The sequence below is a fragment of the Lepus europaeus genome, chromosome 7 (genome assembly GCF_033115175.1).
Source record: "Lepus europaeus isolate LE1 chromosome 7, mLepTim1.pri, whole genome shotgun sequence".
NCBI classification, from domain to species: Eukaryota; Metazoa; Chordata; class Mammalia; order Lagomorpha; family Leporidae; genus Lepus; species Lepus europaeus.
The window spans coordinates 122,030,838-122,049,433 of record NC_084833.1 but is presented as its reverse complement, the minus strand read 5'-3'; the positions used below and the strand labels follow the sequence as shown (position 1 = coordinate 122,049,433).

Below are 18,596 nucleotides of genomic sequence, written 5' to 3'. Positions count from 1 at the left end.
ACTTACAGTTGAGCTAACCTTCCCTTGTCAAATTCAGGACTGCTCTAGGAAACTGTGACTGGGAGTGCTTGGGGGTTCAGCACAGAAGACAGTGAAGAGTAAGACAACAAGGCACCAGATGAGGAGCGTGTCAGAGAAACCCGTGCCCGGGACAGTGACTCAGGAGCCTGCGTAAGAAAACTTGAGAAGGTGTCTCTCCTTCCAGGAGAAGTCAAGCCTGGCCAGGGCAGATTCCCTTCCAGGGACTTCAGGAAAGGCTTGGCGATCCTGCAGAGACCAGGGGACTCGCTAGCAGAGATTCAGCAGGGAGCACACAGGGTCACCGCTGCAAACATCCAAGTGGAGGAGAATTCTTGCTCAAGGTGAAGCCCGTGACTGGGCCAGCAGGCATGCCCTGCAGGTGTCTGAAACAGCCTCTGTTTCGAGAATGCTTTCTAGGGCCTAGGCAGTGTGCTGGAAGGCTGAGAATCAAAGTGAGGCACAGGTGCAGATCTCACAGAACTCATAGGACAGGGATGAAGCCAATGAATCAAGACAGGCTTTTGTGTTCCAGTCCAAAGCTTCCTTCCGGGAGTCTGGATGAAGGTTTTACGGTCAATATTTTGTTGGATGAGTGGAAGGTGGAGGCTGGTGCAGAATACAGGGTGCTCTATTAGACAGCTCAGTGATGCCTGATTCTAAGTGTAGAGTGACAACTTGCAAATTTGCAAGTGGACTCAGTACTTCACTCGGATCTGATATGGGGCTCCCAGGCATGTGGCAATGCAGGGATCCCAGCCTTCTCCCTAAAGCTCTTACAATCAATAGAATTAGATGATGTAACAGCAGGGTTTTGAGAATACTTACCTATGGAAAGTGAAGTCCTGCCTAGTGTCTTTCAGGATATGCTAAAACAGTTGGCTTTTGGATTACTCAGGGCAGAATGAGAGAAATAAGGTAGCATTAAAGGCATTCTACCAGAGACAGGAAGCTGAAAGTTGAAGGGCTGTGCTAAGATGTGTTCCTGCGTGCCTAGATGAGGACACAAGACAAGGCACAGGTCCCACGGAGGCAGTGGTTGCACAGAGCGTACATTTGCAGCAGGAGCAGTGAGCTGACACCTGCAAGGACCTGGATTGGGGCTCAACCAAAGCCTCATGCCAAACAGAGATGGTCTTTTCTGTGAGAACCATGAGATGGGGACTTTTCCTCCAAGAGAGAGGAGGACCACTGCAAGTGCAAACAGCATCTGCACACCTCAAAACAGGTGCCAGACAGAAGACATGTATGTTTAGAAATCAAGTAACACTTTCTTTTTTTTTTTGACAGGCAGAGTGGACACTGAGAGAGAGCGAGACAGAGAGAAAGGTTTTCCTTTTTGCCGTAGGTTCACCCTCCAATGGCCGGCGTGGCCGGCACACTGCGGCCGGTGCATCACGCTGATCCGAAGCCAGGAGCCAGGTGCTTCCTCCTGGTCTCCCATGGGGTGCAGGGCCCAAGCACTTGGGCCATCCTCCACTGCACTCCCAGGCCACAGCAGAGAGCTGGCCTGGAAGAGGAGCAACCGGGATAGAATCGGGCGCCCCAACCGGGACTAGAACCTGGTATGCCAGTGCCGCAAGGTGGAGGATTAGCCTAGTGAGCCGCGGCACTGACCCAAGTAACACTTTCAAGGTTGGCACCGTGGTGTAGTGGGTTAAGCTGCCACGTGCAGTGCCAGCATCCCATATAGGCACTGGTTCGTGTCCCGGTTGCTCCACTTCCAATCCAGCTCCCTGTTAATGCACCTGGGAAAGCAGCAGATGATGACCCAAATGCCTGGGCCCCAGCACCCACAATGGGAGACGTGGAAAAAGCTCCTGGCTTCTGGCTTCAGCGTGGCCCAGCCCTGGCTGTTGTGGCCATTTGGGGAATGAACCAGTGGACAGAATACCTCTGTCTCTCTCTCTCTCTCTCTCTCTCCATCCTTTTGTAATTCTGCCTTTCAAATAAATAAAATAAAACTTTTTTTGTTTAAAAAAATAGCAAGTAACACTTTCTTCTTAAACTCAGAGTGATAAGTTCGTGAGGATAATGAAAAAGACATGATGGCCACAAGAATCAGTTACAATTGGTGGCACTATCAAGAGGTAGTTTGGGGGTCTTAGACCCTTGGAGATAGACAACCTCTCTCCCACCAGAGGATCACTCCGAAGCAACCCTCTATTGCGATTCGCAAGGCAGTATTGAAACAGTGACCAACACTTCTGCACCCCTTTTCCACACACACACACACGGGGAGTACCCGCTCTAAAGACTTGGCCTAAGTTTATGGAAAGCAACCCCATGTGCACTGGGATGCAGAGGCCCGGGCTTTCTCAGTAAGGTGCAGAGGGAACGGATCAGTCTGGAGAGAGAGCGCGCCGTGAAGTCGTCAGGATTGCCATCACGCTCAGCGCCGACCAGCAATCTGTGCAGAGACTTCACAGGCGCGTGCGTAGGAATGATCCTGATTGAAACATCACCTCCCCTCGAAGATCGGGGCAGAGGATGACAGTGATGGTGCGCTCCCTCTGGAGCTGTGTGAAGGCGCATCTCTCTCTTCTCCGAGGAACTCCGCGCCTGTCCTAACGTATTGAAAATGAGCACCCTTTTGGAAATACTTAGTGGGGCAAGATGAAGGCCTGACTGCTAAGAGCCTCCAGCTTCCCTTTGCATTCGGCAGCCACCCGATGACAACTCTGATGTCCAAATAATCAGCCGCCCGGCGCACAGCACCCTGGTGAGTTCTGGAGGATTAGCGGCTGCTCCGCACGTCCCATCACTTTGAATCTGGGACAGCTAATCTGGGCCTGGGATCTGGACAAAGCTGTTCATCTAAATGACTCTAATCCGCAGGTAGGTTCTGATTATCCTGCGCCTCTCCCCTGGATCCATCCGCTGTTTCCATGGCAGCCAAAACCCCGGTGAAGTGGAAGCAGCTGGCCCAGGCTCAGGTGAAAGTCCCTGGGGAAAATGAATCTGCTCAATGGCTGCAAAAGGGGTTGGGAAAGGCCCCCCTAAGACACTGCCAGACAAACACAGCAGGTGCAACCATTCGAGGGTGGTGAGGAGAGAGAGGAGGAAAGAGAAGGTGGGAAACAGGGAAAGGAAAGCAGAAGCATTGGAGGGGCTGAGAGAGAGGGAGACGGAGGAAATGCAGGCAGGAAAGAAGGGCAGAGAAGAAACGGGAGGAGCGCCTGGGAAAGGACGAGGAGCTTGCTGGCCAGAGGAGGGACACAGCACAGACGTGGAGCAGGCGCGGCAGCCTCCGGACGCAAGGCAAAGAAAGTCCGCCGCAGTGATGGATGTCTCCCAGGTTCAAAGGCATGGGCGTCCGGCAGCACTGGGGACTCAGCATTCAACTGTGACGGCTGGCGTGCTCCGTGGTCGAGGAAAGTCTGTCCACTTGGACAGCCCCTCCCTCGGAAGTGCCCGAGGCAGCTCTCCATCACCGTGGAGCTCCTGCAGCTCACGCCCCTCCCGGATTCTGGAGCAGTCCGCACACGAGGGCGTGTCCAGTGGAGTGTCTGACAGAGACACACCGAGTTCTTGCACATCTCGTTGCTCACGGAATGGGGCTGGTGTTGTGGAGCAGCAGGTTAGGGCGCTAGCACCCCATACTGGAGCACCAGTTCTACTCCCAGCTTCCTGTTAACGCACCTGGGAGGCAGCAGAGGGGTACGTGGGCTCCTGCCACACGTGTGAGACACCAGGATGGAGTTCTTGGCTCCTGGCTTTGGCCCGACCCAGACCTGGCTGTTGAAACCGTTTGGAGGGAGTGAATCAGTGAGTCAGTGAATCAGTGAATGGAAGATTCTCTCTCTCTCTCTCTCTCCCTCTCTCCATCTCTCCTCTATTGTTTTACCTTTCAAATAAATAAATCTTTAGAAAGTAAATGGTGGCATGTTCTCTCTCATTATTGGAAATTAACAAAAATCAACCTGAAGTTAGATTGCTGAGGTTGGGGAGGGTGCAAAGAGTGGAAAGAGGGAGGTTGATTAATAGGTACCAAAGCACATGGGGTGGGTGCTGTGGCACAGCAGGTAAAGCCACCGCCTGCAGTGCCAGCATCCCATATGGGCATCAGTTCGAGACTCAGTTGCTCCACTTCCAATCCAGCTCTCTGCTGTGGCCTGGGAAACCAGTAGAAGATGGTTCAAGCCCTTGAGCACCTGCACCCACATGGGAAACCCAGACAAAGCTCCCAGAAGAAGCTCCTGGCTCCTGGCTTCAGATCGGCACAGCTCCGGCTGATGCGGCCATCTGGGCAGTGAACCAGCGGATGGAAGATCGATCTCTCTCTCTCTCTTTCTCTCTCTCTCTGACTCTCCTTCTCTCTGTGTATAACTCTGACTTTCAAGTAAATAAATAAATCTTTTTTAAAAATAGGTACCAAAGCACAGAGTTGTCACGTTCTGGTGCTCCACAGCACAATGGAGCAGTGGTAGTTCATAGAATGCACCCTGTGAAGAACTGGAAGAGAAAAGCAGGTGCACACCAAACATAGGGAAAAGATAAGGAAATGGACACACTGATTCCCTGTTTTGATCACTTTATGCCTTAGACATGTGTTCAGATATTGCAAGGCACCCCATAAACTGTACCAATGTTACATGTTCATCAGAACATTTAAAAATATACATATATATATATATATATATATATATAAAACATGGTGAGTGTGTTTATGCATGTATGTATGAATGGTAGCAGGGATGGCTCCCAGGTATTCAAGTCAAACACAACTGAGCATTTTATGCCTTCTCGAAGAACACCTAGCAGAACACACGGACATGGTATGAGAGAGGAAATTCAGCAAGCGGGGTCCACTCATGGTCCTACCCTGACGTTGATTTTCATGTCCAAATGCAGTGGGCACTGTGAAGTCCTGGACAGACACGCTGCTCGTGGACAGCCCTTGTGGGGCTTCTCTCATGTGGAGAGAGACGCAGCCCCAAGGTCACACTCCTTCTGGGGATGGCCTGAACTAAATGACTGGCTGCTGTGTTGATGTAGAAGCCAATCACCTCCACCAAGGGCGGCTGGGAGGGCTCATCCCGCTCTGGTAGTCCTTTTGGGCTCAGCTGATACGTTGTGACAGCATCACAGCTTAACTTCTCTCCCTGTCTCCTTCAAGGAAGTTGATCCTATGAGCACAATCTAATAAACAAACCACAACCACTGTGGTGCCTTTATAATCCTTAAAACCATGCTACTCAGTGGTACCCACACCTTCATCCATACACACAAGCACAGACATACACCCATACAGCCTGGACTACACATTCACTGTACTGTCTAAGGGTAAATGGAACACCTTTCCATGCACCCCCCCCCAAAAAAAAAGCTAGCTTAAAGATAAATGACATTTTGTCTGAAACTAACAGTTTTAATGTTCAATTCATGAAAACACAAAGCAACACTCAATCTGGTCCATGTAACATCTGAACATGCAGGCAGAGCTAAGTTTGCAATCTAGTCACACTTTCAACACTTGTTATCAAGGCTCAGTCCGAGTGAAACAACAACAAAACCACAGAACAACCAATGACCAGACTTTTGGCAATGCTGAAGAAGAACAGACTTGGGTATTTTCCGGTCATGTAAAGTTCTCCTCCATCATTATGTGCCTGTGGTTTCCATCTCTTAAAACAAAGCAGCTGAACAATGCCAGCAAAGTAGAATGTTCCAACAACACATTTCATGTACCCCGTAACATCTCACCACCACGTCACTCACACAACTGGGATTAATTTCCAAGGGACTGGGGGGAGATACTTGGGTGTAATTTCTGAAGTCCCAGGTAATTAGCCTGTTTTTCACAAGACACCAAAATTCTCTGCAGAGTTATGAGTGCATTTTTCTCAGGCTACAGAAGGTGCAGTACCCCTTGAATTAAGTAGCTTGTACCATGACCTCCTACACATATAGCTATTCATTCTCCTAGTTCTTTTGGTGCACCACCAGCTGGTGTACCCACCAGCCTCTCTTACCTTTGGGGGAGATGTGTCTCCAGGTAACCGTAGGCTCTGGTCTACCAGTTGCTATGCAGGTGAGGCTGATATTGTTTCCTTCATTAATGGAGATATCTGAAGAAATCTCTACAATTTTAGGTGACACTGTGGAGACAAAACAGGTAGAAGGGAAAATACAACACCTACAGAAACATTTCTTTGTTGTCTTCAAATGGCAGTTAGCAGCAGCGCCCAGAGGCTGAAACCTGTATTATCATCTTGAAGATCGACATTGGAGGAATTACCTGAATCCTGAAAAACACCTTACCTTGTGTTCAGCTTCCATCTCCTTTTTTTTTTTTTTTTTTTTTTTTTTTGGACAGGCAGAGTGGACAGTGAGAGAGAGAGAGAGACAGAGAGAAAGGTCTTCCTTTTTGCCATAGGTCCACCCTCCAATGGCCGCTGCGGCCGGCGCAATGCAGCCGGCGCACTGCGCCTATCCGAAGCCAGGAGCCAGGTACTTCTGGTCTCCCAGGGGTGCAGGACCCAAGCACTTGGGCCATCCTCCACTGCATTCCCGGGCCACAGCAGAGAGCTGGCCTGGAAGAGGGGCAACCGGGATAGAATCCGGCACCCCAACCAGGACTAGAACCTGGTGTGCCGGCGCAGCAAGGCGGAGGATTAGCCTATTGAGCTGCAGCACCGGCCCCATCTCCTCTTATTCAAACACAAATCCAGGGAGTCTAAATGGGCATGCATTCCACGGCAATACTGCAATAACTCTTCTATCCTCCACCTTCTTCCTGGCTTCACTTACCCCACCCACCTCCAATACACTTCCACGAGTCTTCCACCACACTGCACCCAGAGATGTCCTTCTATAATGCAGTTTTCATCACAGCACATCTCTGCCTAACCAGCTCCAATTGCTCTCTGTCACAACCATGCCCCTTACCCTGGCATACGTAGCCATTCAGCATCCAGCAGCAACCCACACTTCCACTGACAGCCCCAATTATTCCAGCTCTACTTATCCCCTGTAACCCCCAACGCACCGTGCCTTCCTGGCCGTCATGTCTGTGGATCTATAACGTGCTTTCTAGCCTTCCTAGAACACCCCTTGTCCTCCTAGGGTCGAACAATGCCGATTCCTTGCCCTACACCTCTCTGCCCTCCTTAACAGCTGAGCTTTACTGCTGCTAAACATGTTCCCAGAGCATATTATGCGCACGGCACAGAGAGTCAGGAAGACATCAGTTGGGGGAGAGGCGCGTGCTACTGGGTAAAGCTGGAGGCAGGACCTTTCTTCCTGCTGCCTCTTTTTTTGCAGCCACTCTTCATGTTGGCTTTGCAGGAGGCGCACAGGATCCCACAGGGATGGGGTGAGTGCTGTGTCCCTGCTGGCTACTGCACATGCGCCTGTCTCACTCAGGGGTCCAGGTTTTGAAGACCACTGCTGCTGCACACCTAAGCCTGATTCTCCAGAACCAGCTTTGCCCCTAGTAAATGTGATCCTGGGTTCTCCGTGTGGCTACTCATTTGTCTTATCTGTCAGAGGGTTTACAGTTCCAGTGGGTAAAGCTAGGGCATCCTTTATTGAGCCCCAGTTCTAGAACTTATCCCACAGTGTTACGGTTGTTTGCTTAGCATCACTCACCTACCAGGCAGTGAGCTTTCATGCCTTCCTCAAATTTGTATCCTCAGTCAAAGCTCTACAAATATTTATAGGGTTGACTCGTAATGGAGCCATGTTTCCAACCTGCCACACATCCCTAATAGCCCAAGAGTTGGATCCTCAGCACCTAGTAATGCAGGAGGTAACACATTGGTTCTTGGCAAATTAAGTGGTCCCTCTGTTCGCACTCCTGTGCTTCTTCATGCTACATCCTTTCCCAGAATAAGTATTCCTCAAAGCCACCACACTATGAAGCTCCAGGGTATGCCATCAATGTGATCTGATCTGCTGGAAAACCCAGGGCAGCCCACGATGATTTATCCTTTGCTCCCAAGGCCAGAGTGAGTCACTCTGGTTTGGAAATTTCAATGCTGGCCTTCCCTCTACTTGTACCATTATTCACTCATTTATACTTTTGCTGCACATTGTCCTCCATGAAAATGGAGATTATAAAGAGATGTTCTCTTTCTCTTCTTTTCCAATATTACTTTCTTTTTATATCCTACATGCCACCCTCCTGGGAGCACTCATTATTTATAAGTACATGTTGCACCTTTATCTCCTTATTCCACTGCATACTGCTGATGCTAACACACTCTGCTCTCTGACCAGCAACAGCTGCTGGGCTTGTTCAAGGACTGACTGAGTAACTCCCACTTCCATCAGCTCTCCAGGTGATCCCTGAGAGATGTGACTTCTTCCTGTGGATCCCATAGCATCGCAGCACATCCCTTGTGACACTGAAAATGAACTCTCTTCTGTTACATTTGGTTCATTTTTCATTCCTTGCTAGAAATTGTTTGATGCTAAGGTATTAAACAAAGGCCTTACTTCTCTTTTCATTTTCTGCTGCCCTGCCTAGGTGCATAGACTTAAGCACAAAATAATCCTGTTTGGACTTCAATCCACATTGACCTTCAGATGAAGATGCAGGGTGTGCATCTTACCTTGACTCCCACAGGCATTTAGTAGGACAGAAATAATGGAGCTCACATGTAGTGAGGGTTAGAAAAAGACTATTGGCTCTAAAACCTGGTTTATTTAAGATACAATGCTGTTTGGCCTAGCAGTCAGGAGTCTCGCATACCATATTGGAATGCCTGGGTCCGAGCAGGGCTCCACTCGGGATGCCAGCTTTCTGCTAATGTACATTCTGGGAGGCATCAAAGGATGGTTCGGCTAACCGGGCCCTCCTTGCCACCCGTGCTGGAGAACTGGATTGAGGTCCCAACTTCCAGCTTTGGCTTGGTTCCAGTTGTTTCAAGCATTTGAGGAATGACACAGTGAATGGAAGGGGTCTCTTTCTTTTTCTCCCTCTCTCAAAGATTTATGTATTTACTTTGCAAGTCAGAGTTACAGAGAGAGAGACAGAGAGAGAGAGACAGAGAGACAGAGAGAGCAGTTTTCCATCTGCTGGTTCATTCCCCAGGTGGCTGCAACAGCCAACACTGGGTCAGGTGGAAGCCTGAGCCAGGAGCTTTTTCCAGATCTCCCAAGTGGACGTGAAAGGAGCACAAACATCCAAGACACATTCTGCTGCTTTCCCCAGACCATTAGCAAGGAGCTGGAACAGAAATGGAGTAGCTGGGACTGGATCTGGCTCCCATAGGGGATGCAGCGGCTTTACCTGCTATACCACAATGCCAGCCCCTCTCCTTCTCTTTCCCTCCCTCCTTTCCCTCCTTCTCTCTCTCTCTCTCTCTCAGTCTTTCTCTCTCTCTCTCTCTCTCTCTCTCTCTCTCTCTCAAATAAATATATAAATTTAAACAATATAACATTGCAGTTCATGGTAGCATCGTTTTAAGAGCTACGTCGAGCCTTGCAGGGCAGGAAGGGGATTGTTGAGTTAATGACTGAGCATTTGATGTGCTGTCTGCCTGAAGGGCACACATTTCTACATTCTCTTCATTCTAGAGTCATTTAAACTGGCCTTTGCAGAAACAAACACTTTGATGTCTTCGCAGAGATTTCACTGGGGCGCTCCCTTCCCAGGCACTACTCCCCCAAACACGCATTCGCCTGGCCCTTTGCCCCTGCACACTCTTGGCACCCGCACAGCCTCGCTGGCTTCCTGGATGACAGGCTGCCTGCAGAATGTCTGTGCCGGCCTTGCAGACACTGCTTGTACTGCACAGGTAAGTAATTTATGGATCTGTAAGGCACTCCGGGATGCTCTGCAAGGGATTATGTCACGCCAACGCCGTGCAATAAAATAAAAAATGATGGACTTTGTGAACACAGGGTGATTTAGGGTTTGTAATTGGAAGTGTGCTTAAAGTACATTTTAAGTGGAAATCAGGCTGGGTAATGAATTACTCTTGCTTTGGAAGGGCTCACTGAAGTTCATTTTCCTGGCTTCTTACACGATAGCTAATCTGCTAATCATACACTGGAGAACAATGGACAGTCCCCAAGCAGGACAGAAAGTGGTCTGGCCAGCGCTGTCAGCACAGTCAGTATATTAAGTGAAACAATGACACCTCATGCTTGGAAGAATCATCTAGAATTGTCTCCCCCCACGAACAACTGGAAAATATCCAACTCATGATAAAAAAGTTGGAGAACGGCTTGCTGTCCTCTGATCCTGCCTGAGTATACAGCTTGAAGAAGCAAGCTGGCCCCAAATGGACCTGGAACGTAGAGCTGCAAGGCACAGAAGTGGGGTGGTTTGACCAGAGGTGCAAACCTGATGACAAGAACTAAGCTGGCTGGTGGGGGGCTGGCGCTGTGGCGTTGTGGGTTAAAGCCCTGGCCTGAAGCGCTGGCGTCCCATATGGGCGCTGGTTCTGGTCCCGGCTGCTCCACTTCCTATCCAGCTCTCTGCTATGGCCTGGGAAAGTAGTGGAAGATGGCCTAAGCCCTCGGTCCCCTGCATTCACATGGAGGACCCGGAAGAAGCTCCTGGCTTCGGATTGGCACAGCTCCGGCCGTTGTGGCCATCTGGGGAGTGAACCAGCAGATGAAAGACCTCTTTCTTTGTCTCTACCTCTCTCTGCAACTCTTTCAAACAAACAAAATAAATCTTTAACAAAAAGAATGAAGCTGGCACAGTACATAAGATTACAGGGGATAAGGAGCACCGTGTTCTAGGTGGTACCTTCTAGTACATCATCACATCAAAAAAACCTTGAATCAATATAGATGCAGTGGGCCTCTAAGCAATCCATGCTTACAACAAAGCATTTAGCCAACTGTGAGATAGGGTGACTTATAATTTTACATTGTTCCCATGGATACTTTCATTATCTTACATCTTTTCAATATGTAGGATGTTAGAAACACATTAGGATTGCTTGGCTTCTTTTCATTCATTCATGCACTCTCATTTGTCAGTATTCACTGATCATCTCCCATATTTCTTTTTTTATTCTTTATTTGAGAGGCAGGGTTTAGACAGAGAGAGGGAGAGACAGAGAGATAGTTCTTCCATCCTCTGGTTCACTCCCCAAGTGGCCACAATTGTTGGAGCTGCACAAATCCGAAGCCAGGTGCCAGGAGGCTCTTCCAGGTCTCCCATGTGGGTGCAGGGGCCCAAGGACTTGGGGCATCTTGTACTGCTTTCCCAGGCCATAGCAGAGAGCTGGATCGCAAGAGGAGCTGCCCAGGACATGAGCTAGGGACCATATGAAATGCCAGAGCTACAGGCCTAGGCTTAGCCTACTATGCCACAGTGCTGGATACACCTCCCATGTTTCAACATTACACTACCTTCAGCATAAACTAAGAAAGACGGTCCTCGTCCTCAAGGAATTCACAGTCTATATGTGCAAAAACGATACAGAAGTGTAATCTTTCAAAGTATTGTAGCATAGAAGGACGAATCAAGTGCTACAGGATCACCAGGGAAAGACACCTGCCCATCAAAGACAGAGGGGAGGTTTCCAAGATACAGAACACCTAAGTGAAGCCCTAGGAGATAAGCAAAAGATACTTAGGTCTGAGGAGTAGAGGGAAGGTGACAGAGGGGACACAAGGAAAGGCTGTGTAGCAGACTTCTTGTGGCCTGGCGCAATCATTCAGCAGCAGAAGAAGCAGCCTCCTGCTAGAGGCCTGGCCATAAGTCATTCAGCAAATATTCTGTGCAGACCTAGAACATACACAGTCACATGCTAGATATATAAGGGATTTCCAGAAAACTACCAGTTTTCCTCTTTTTAAAGATTTTTATTTATTTATTTGAAAGGCAGAGTTACAGAGAGGCAGAAGCAGAGAGAGAGAGAGAGAGAGAGGTCTTCCATCAGCCTGTTCACTCTCCAAATGGCTACAACAGCTGGAGCTGGGCCGATCTGAAGCTACACGCTTTTTCCAGATCTCCCACGCAGGTTCAGGGGCCCAGGGACTTGGGTCATCTTCCACTGCTTTCCCAGGCCACAGCAGAGAGCTGGATCGGAAGTGGAGCAGCCGGGACTCGAACCATATGGGATGCTGGCACTGCAGGCGATGGCTTTACTTGCTATGCCAGGCACCGGCTCCACTAGCAGATTTCTTTTTTTTTAAATTTTATTTCTTTTTCATTTTTTATTTTATTTTATTTTTTGACAGGCAGATTTAGACAATGAGAGAGCGAGACAGAGAGAAAGGTCTTCCTATCCATTGGTTCAACCCCCAAAATGGCCGCTACGGCTGGCGCGCTGCGCCGATCTGAAGCCAGGAGCCAGGCGCTTCCTCCTGGCCTCCCATGCGGGTGCAGGGCCCAAGGACCTGGGCCATCCTCCACTGCCTTCCCGGGCCACAGCAGAGAACTGGACTGGAAGAGGAGCAACCGGGACAGAATCCGGCACCCACCGGGTGCCGGTGCCACAGGCGGAGGATTAGCCAAGTGAGCTACGGCGCCGGCCTATCAGATTTCTTGAATCTCCTTGAACTTATAGTTTGTTTGGGGAAGTGGCCAAAATATATTCCATACTTGAATAACAAAGCAAGCTATGCCAGAAGATTGTATACAACAGAATGTGCGATGGTCTGGCATTGTGATGCAGAGGAAGAAGCCATTGTCTATGACATCGGCATCCTACATGGGCACCAATTCAAGTCTCAGTTGCTCTACTTTCACTGAGGTTCTCTGCCAATGTGCCTTGGGAAGCAGCAAATGATGGCCCAAGTACTAGGGCCCCTGCCACCCACATGACAGACACGGATGGAGTTCCAGGCTCTTGACGGCAGCCATCCCAGTATTTTGGTTGAGTGAACCAATGGGTGGAAGATCTCTTTCTCGGTGTCTCTGCCTCTGGTTCTATAACTCTGTCTTTCAAATAAATAAACAAATCTTTATTTTAACAAGGAATGTTAAACGAATGCCACACACATGGAGCACCAGGAGAGGGCAGAAGGAAGGACTGCAGCCTGAGAGAGAGTCAGAGGTTGCTTCACCTCAAACTACAGTTGGCTTGGGCACCAGCTAGGCAGGAAAGTGAAGTTGAGAATGGAAATGAATTTCATGGGCACAGATGGGAAGGAAGCTATCCATGATGTGCACGAAGACATGCAGTCTCCTTCCTATAAGAGAAGAGATTGGGACCCTGTCTCTGCCATCTTCTTACTGTGGGTAACCTTGGCCAAGTGACTTCTCCTCTCTACCTCATCGTCCCCACCCATAACATGCAGCTAATGATGTATGGACTTTGCAAGGTTCTTTTGAGGATTTAGGGAGTTAGTTTATGAAATGCACTGAGAGTAGTTCCTGGCATTGCCAAGTGCTCAATAAGGGAGTTTTAATGTCCTATGTGGTTGGCAAATGCACACGTGCAATATCAACACAGACCAGACAGTCAATAAATTCTAAGAGAATAGATGGAAAACAGGACACAAGATCAATCAAGAGTTAAAAGAGACAGAGCATGGACGACCCTGAGGGGCTGAGCCATGGGTTTTCACCCTCTCCTTTATGTAATGGTGAGTTTTACATTTTTAAAGGAAATGCCATATTTTTAAAAAATTATTTTAAGAAAAAGAATCTATTAACATTGTGTCAAATGAAATAGAATGAAGAGAAATTGTAGTTAGAGAAAGCAATCTATATAAGTGATGTCCGAAGTCTGGATTAAACTGTTGGCTCTGTAGAGATGAGAATAAAGGGACAGATATGAGAGTGGTGTCATGGAAAGTGCACGATGTTTGCCTGGAGAAGGACTGGGGACACGGAGGCCAGTGGGACTGCCATTTTTGTTCAGCCGCACCAGGATACTTCAAAAAGTTCATGGAAAATGGAACTAAAGGGTAAATTTATTTTGGTGCAAGGAAATTCATTGCTTTTGCATAATATGAATTTCCCTTGAACTTTTTGAGGACCCTGTGTGATGTCTGCAGCTTTTGGATTCTGAATTTAAAAACCGTGCCAGTTATAGAAACAAAAAGACCAAGAAGCGATTACAGGATGTTTAGGACGAGTGACAGAAGCCAAATGAGCCATGCCCTTTGAATGCACTTCCACATTATGTTAAGGTTTAGACTTGGTCTTATGGAATTTTAATTCAATATGTAAATAATTAAATAAGATAATTATTAAAACAGTATTCTAAGGAACTTCCCCACTCTTGGTTTAGCTTCCACTGCTCAGGTGTTGAGTTTTAATAATTATGCCATTAATAAATAGCAATTTTCTGTTTTTAGCACACAGTAGATATCCTATTAAATTTGAATTAAGATGCTTTATTAAGCACTCTGCAGTCCTGTGGGGCAGAGAAAACACATAAACTTCCTGGACCAGGCTACCCTGCATTACACACACAGATGTGTGCATCCCAGATGGATTCCTTTGCTGTAGTGATACTTCTGCTCTTGTCTCTGCTCCTTGGTGATGACAGGAGATGCCCCCACCTACTCAGAATGGTTTTCATGGGCAGGACTGATTTGCTGCTAAAGCCCTGGGACTTTGTCTTTATAGAACCAAAGAGACAAATCCAGGATGACCTTGACCTTCCTGGCATGGAAGTCTGCACTGACACACCCAGCCCCGTGTCAACAACTTGATACAGGGATGTTCAAAGTGAGATCGGAAAGCTCTTGAAAGATGCAACCAAGCAGATGTTGGCATATGGACTCATTTATCTTTTCATACAGGCTGCTGTATCCCCAGGCTACATCTAGTGTGAAGTTGAGCTGTTCAGCTGTGGAGTGTGGCCGTGGGAAATACACCTGATTCCAGCCTTCCTTCTCTCATCCAGATCAAACAAGCAGATGAGCCATCTGTGGAGAATGAAGACAAACTCCTTACCATCACGTACTGGAAGCACTTCCCTCTCTACACTCACCCAAACACTTCCCTTGACTTAGGTCCTTCATAGTCACTTTACCCGTGTTCTTCGCTTGCCTTGTTCCATTTTAGTCTTTTCATCTTAGCTCCTCTTCCTTGGTCATCTTTTCTAAAATGAAACCCTCAGCTTAACTGTTTGAGAATTCTCTCCCTTCACTAGATAAACAGAAGCTCCTGCCATGATTGGAACAGGTCTAATGTGTGCCCTCAAGGTCCACGTGCTGGAAGCTTGGTCTTCAGTGTGGCGATGCTGAGGTTCTGGGACCTTTGGGAGATGAGGTTCTGAGGGAGAACCGTGGGTCAGTTGGGGATGATGCCCTTGGAAGGGATTACTGGAGCTCTCAAGGGACCCCTCCACCCTCCTGAGAACTTGTTGTAGGAGCAAGCCTGGCCCCTGAATTGTTCCTTGCCTCCCTATCTGCCCATGTGCACCCTCCTCTGCACACACACACATGTATCTCACACACACACACACACACACACACACCCCATTGCCTTTGCCTTTGCCATAGGGTGACTCAGCACCATGCTGTTTGGACTTCCAGCATCCCACATTGAGAGCTGAATAAATGCATTTTCTTTATAAGGGTAGTGTGTCTCAGGTATTCTGTTTATAGGAGCAGAAACCTGACCACAGTAGTTCAATCCGTTGTTCTGTTCATTGATGTGTTTAGCACACAGCATGTATGGCATGATTTGCATTCCACAGATATGTTTGGAGTGAATGCACTGTTGTGTTTTTACAAGAGTATATGGAAATGCAAATAAATTGAAATGACTGAATTTCTTCCAGATCTTTAAATAGCCCCAAGGACTTCCAATGCACTTCATAACATTGATTACCATTTATTAAATGCCTACCACAGACTAGGCATTTTACATAAATTGCCTTTATCTTATTTTTTCCTGCATTAACTCCTTAAGTAGATGTAATTTCTAAAGGAACAACTGCTCTAGTTTATCTGGAATTGAGAGGTTTCTTGGTGCACAGGCCTTTTAGCGCTGAATCTGAAAAAGTTCCAGGCAAATAGGAACACATTGGTAACCACAATTATTCCATATTCTGCAGAAGAGGACACAAGCATTGAGGAACGTGTTCACAAAATGCAACTGAATGGTGCACTGTTTTGTTTTAAACAAGGAATTATATGGGCTGCAAGGATAGCAACTATCCTCAGAACTATGAGTGTGTACATAAAAATAAACAGAAACACTGGCACCCATCTATTTGTGAACACAACCCACTATGAAGCTCTATGGTGCATTTTGTACCTTACCAGGAGCTGGAATCCCTTATTGGGCAGTCTTGTAAGAATACTATACTTATTCCTATGGAGATATAAAGAAACGATGCATGGGTGAGATTTTAGTAATTTGCCCAATGCTGCTCAGCAGAAGGGTGGGATGTGGAGCCTGAATGCTCTCCTTACATGCAGATTTCAACTACAGTCTCGATATATGGATGGTTCAGCCCAGGAGTATGAGAGGAGCACCCAGGGTTCCTAGGAGGTTGCGAAGGCAGATTAGTGTTCCTTGCACAACATTTGAATGCACTGGGTATTTAACAAAGAGGGCCTGCCCTAATGGTATCTATATGTTGACATTTTCTACCTCAAGAGTGGGTAGGATGGGGCCCATGTTATGGCACAGTGGGTTGGGTTGCCATCTACAGTACCTGTATCTCCTTTTGGAGCACCTGTTCAAATTCCTGGATGCTTTGCTTCCAATCCAGCTCTCTGCTGGTGTGCCTGGGAAAGCAGCAGCAGATGGTCCAAATGCTTGGACCCTTGACACCCACATAAGATACCTGGATGGAGTTTCTGGCTTCTGGCTTTGACCTGATCCAGTCCCCACTGTTGTGGCCATTTGGGGAGTGAACCAGCAGATGGAAGATTTCTTCCTCTGTCTTTCCCTCTGTTTCTGTTACTCTGCTTTATAAATAAATTTTTAAAAGTACTAGGTAACACTAGGAGGGGACAAAGAGTAAACAGGAGATCTCGGTCTTGGTCTTCACCACGTTGGCATAAATACTTCATCCTGCTCCTACTCCCCTCACCCTAGTCTTCATCCTCCCATTCCATCTTCTTTATCACATACCCAACTAGAGAGTGTGGTTTTCTGGAGACCTTCCATCGGACATAGCCACAGTGGGAGTTCCTGTGACCTACATGTCTTTAGCTGGCTCGGTAAGATGACACTGAATTCCACCACTGGAACCACTAATAGAGGTACTGATTTGACCTATTTTAACTTCCTTCCTTAGCTTTATTTTCTTTCTTTCTATCTCTTTCCATAATACTTGTATGATTAATTTGCATTCCAAAATTATTGGGGAATCTATCAGTTTTCTCTTGGAAAAAAAAAAAAAAAAGAACTCTAAGCTCCATGTGAGAACACCAAGTATTAAGCCCAACCCCAAAATTACTAATTACATTAATTCACGTAAATCATTTGACTCTCTGCATATGTTAATTATATTAATTCCTATCTTTCCTCATCAAAATAGGTTTTCTGAGGGATGGTGCTGTGGTGCAGTGGGTTAACACCCTGGCCTGAAGCGTCAGCATCCCACATGGGCACCGGTTCGAGTCCCGGCTGCTCCACTTCTGATCCCGCTCTCTGCTATGGCCTGGGATAGCAGTAGAAGATGACCCAAGACCTTGGGCCCCTGCACTAACGTGGGAGACCCAGAAAAAGCTCCTGGCTCCTGGCTTTGGATCGGCACAGCTCCGGCCATTGCGGCCAATTGGGGAGTGAACCATCGGATGGAAGACCTCTCTCTCTCTCTCTCTCTCTCTCTTCTCTCTCTTCTCTCTGCCTCTCCTCTCTGTGTAACTCTTTCAAATAATTAAAAATAAATCTTTAAAAAAATAGATATTCTGAAGTGGGCATTTGGCTTTGTGTTTACAATGCCAATTGGATTTTCTATGTCCCACATCAGAGCACCTGGGGTTTCATACTCAGCTCCAGCTCCTGGCTCCAGTTCCCTGATAATGCAGACCCTGGGAGACAACAGTGATTGCTAAAGTTGTGTTCCTGTCACTCACATGGGAGACCTGGCTTGAGTTCTTGGCTCTTGGCTTTGCCTCCACTTACCACATATATACTCAATCATTACAGGTGTTTCGGAAACGAACCAGTGAATGGAAAATACACATAAACACACACACACACTCTATCTATCTATCTATCTCTCAATAAATAAGCAAATATTTTTAAAGAAGATGTTCTGTGGATCAGATAGGAATGTGAAAAATCACATTTTCAACAAAAAGTATTATTCACGCCGGCGCCGCGGCTCACTAGGCTAATCCTCCGCCTTGCAGCGCCGGCATGCCGGGTTCTAGTCCCGGTCAGGGCACCGATCCTGTCCCGGTTGCTCCTCTTCCAGGCCAGCTCTCTGCTGTGGCCAGGGAGTGCAGTGGAGGATGGCCCAAGTGCTTGGGCCCTGCACCCCATGGGAGACCAGGAGAAGCACCTGGCTCCTGCCATCGGATCAGCGCGGTGCGCCGGTCGCAGCGCGCCAACCGCGGCGGCCATTGGAGGGTGAACCAACGGCAAAGGAAGACCTTTCTCTCTCTCTCTCTCTCACTGTCCACTCTGCCTGTCAAAAATAAAAAAAAAACAAAACAAAACAAAAAAACAAAACAAAACAAAAAAAGTATTATTCACATGTGATTCATTCCTGTTCCTGGAAGTGTGTTTTTCTGGAAGC

The 18,596-nt window shown here is 47.7% G+C and overlaps 1 protein-coding gene across 4 annotated transcripts in view; it reads right to left on the bottom strand.

Moving 5' to 3' along the window:
* NTM (neurotrimin) overlaps nt 1-18,596 on the bottom strand; it is a 478,601-nt gene that overhangs the window by 136,547 nt on the left and 323,458 nt on the right. For all 4 annotated transcript variants that reach the window (XM_062198470.1, XM_062198471.1, XM_062198472.1 and 1 more), the window contains exon 3: nt 5,994-6,119. In XM_062198470.1, the coding sequence (XP_062054454.1) occupies nt 5,994-6,119 (126 nt within the window). The remainder of the gene's footprint in view (nt 1-5,993; nt 6,120-18,596) is intronic.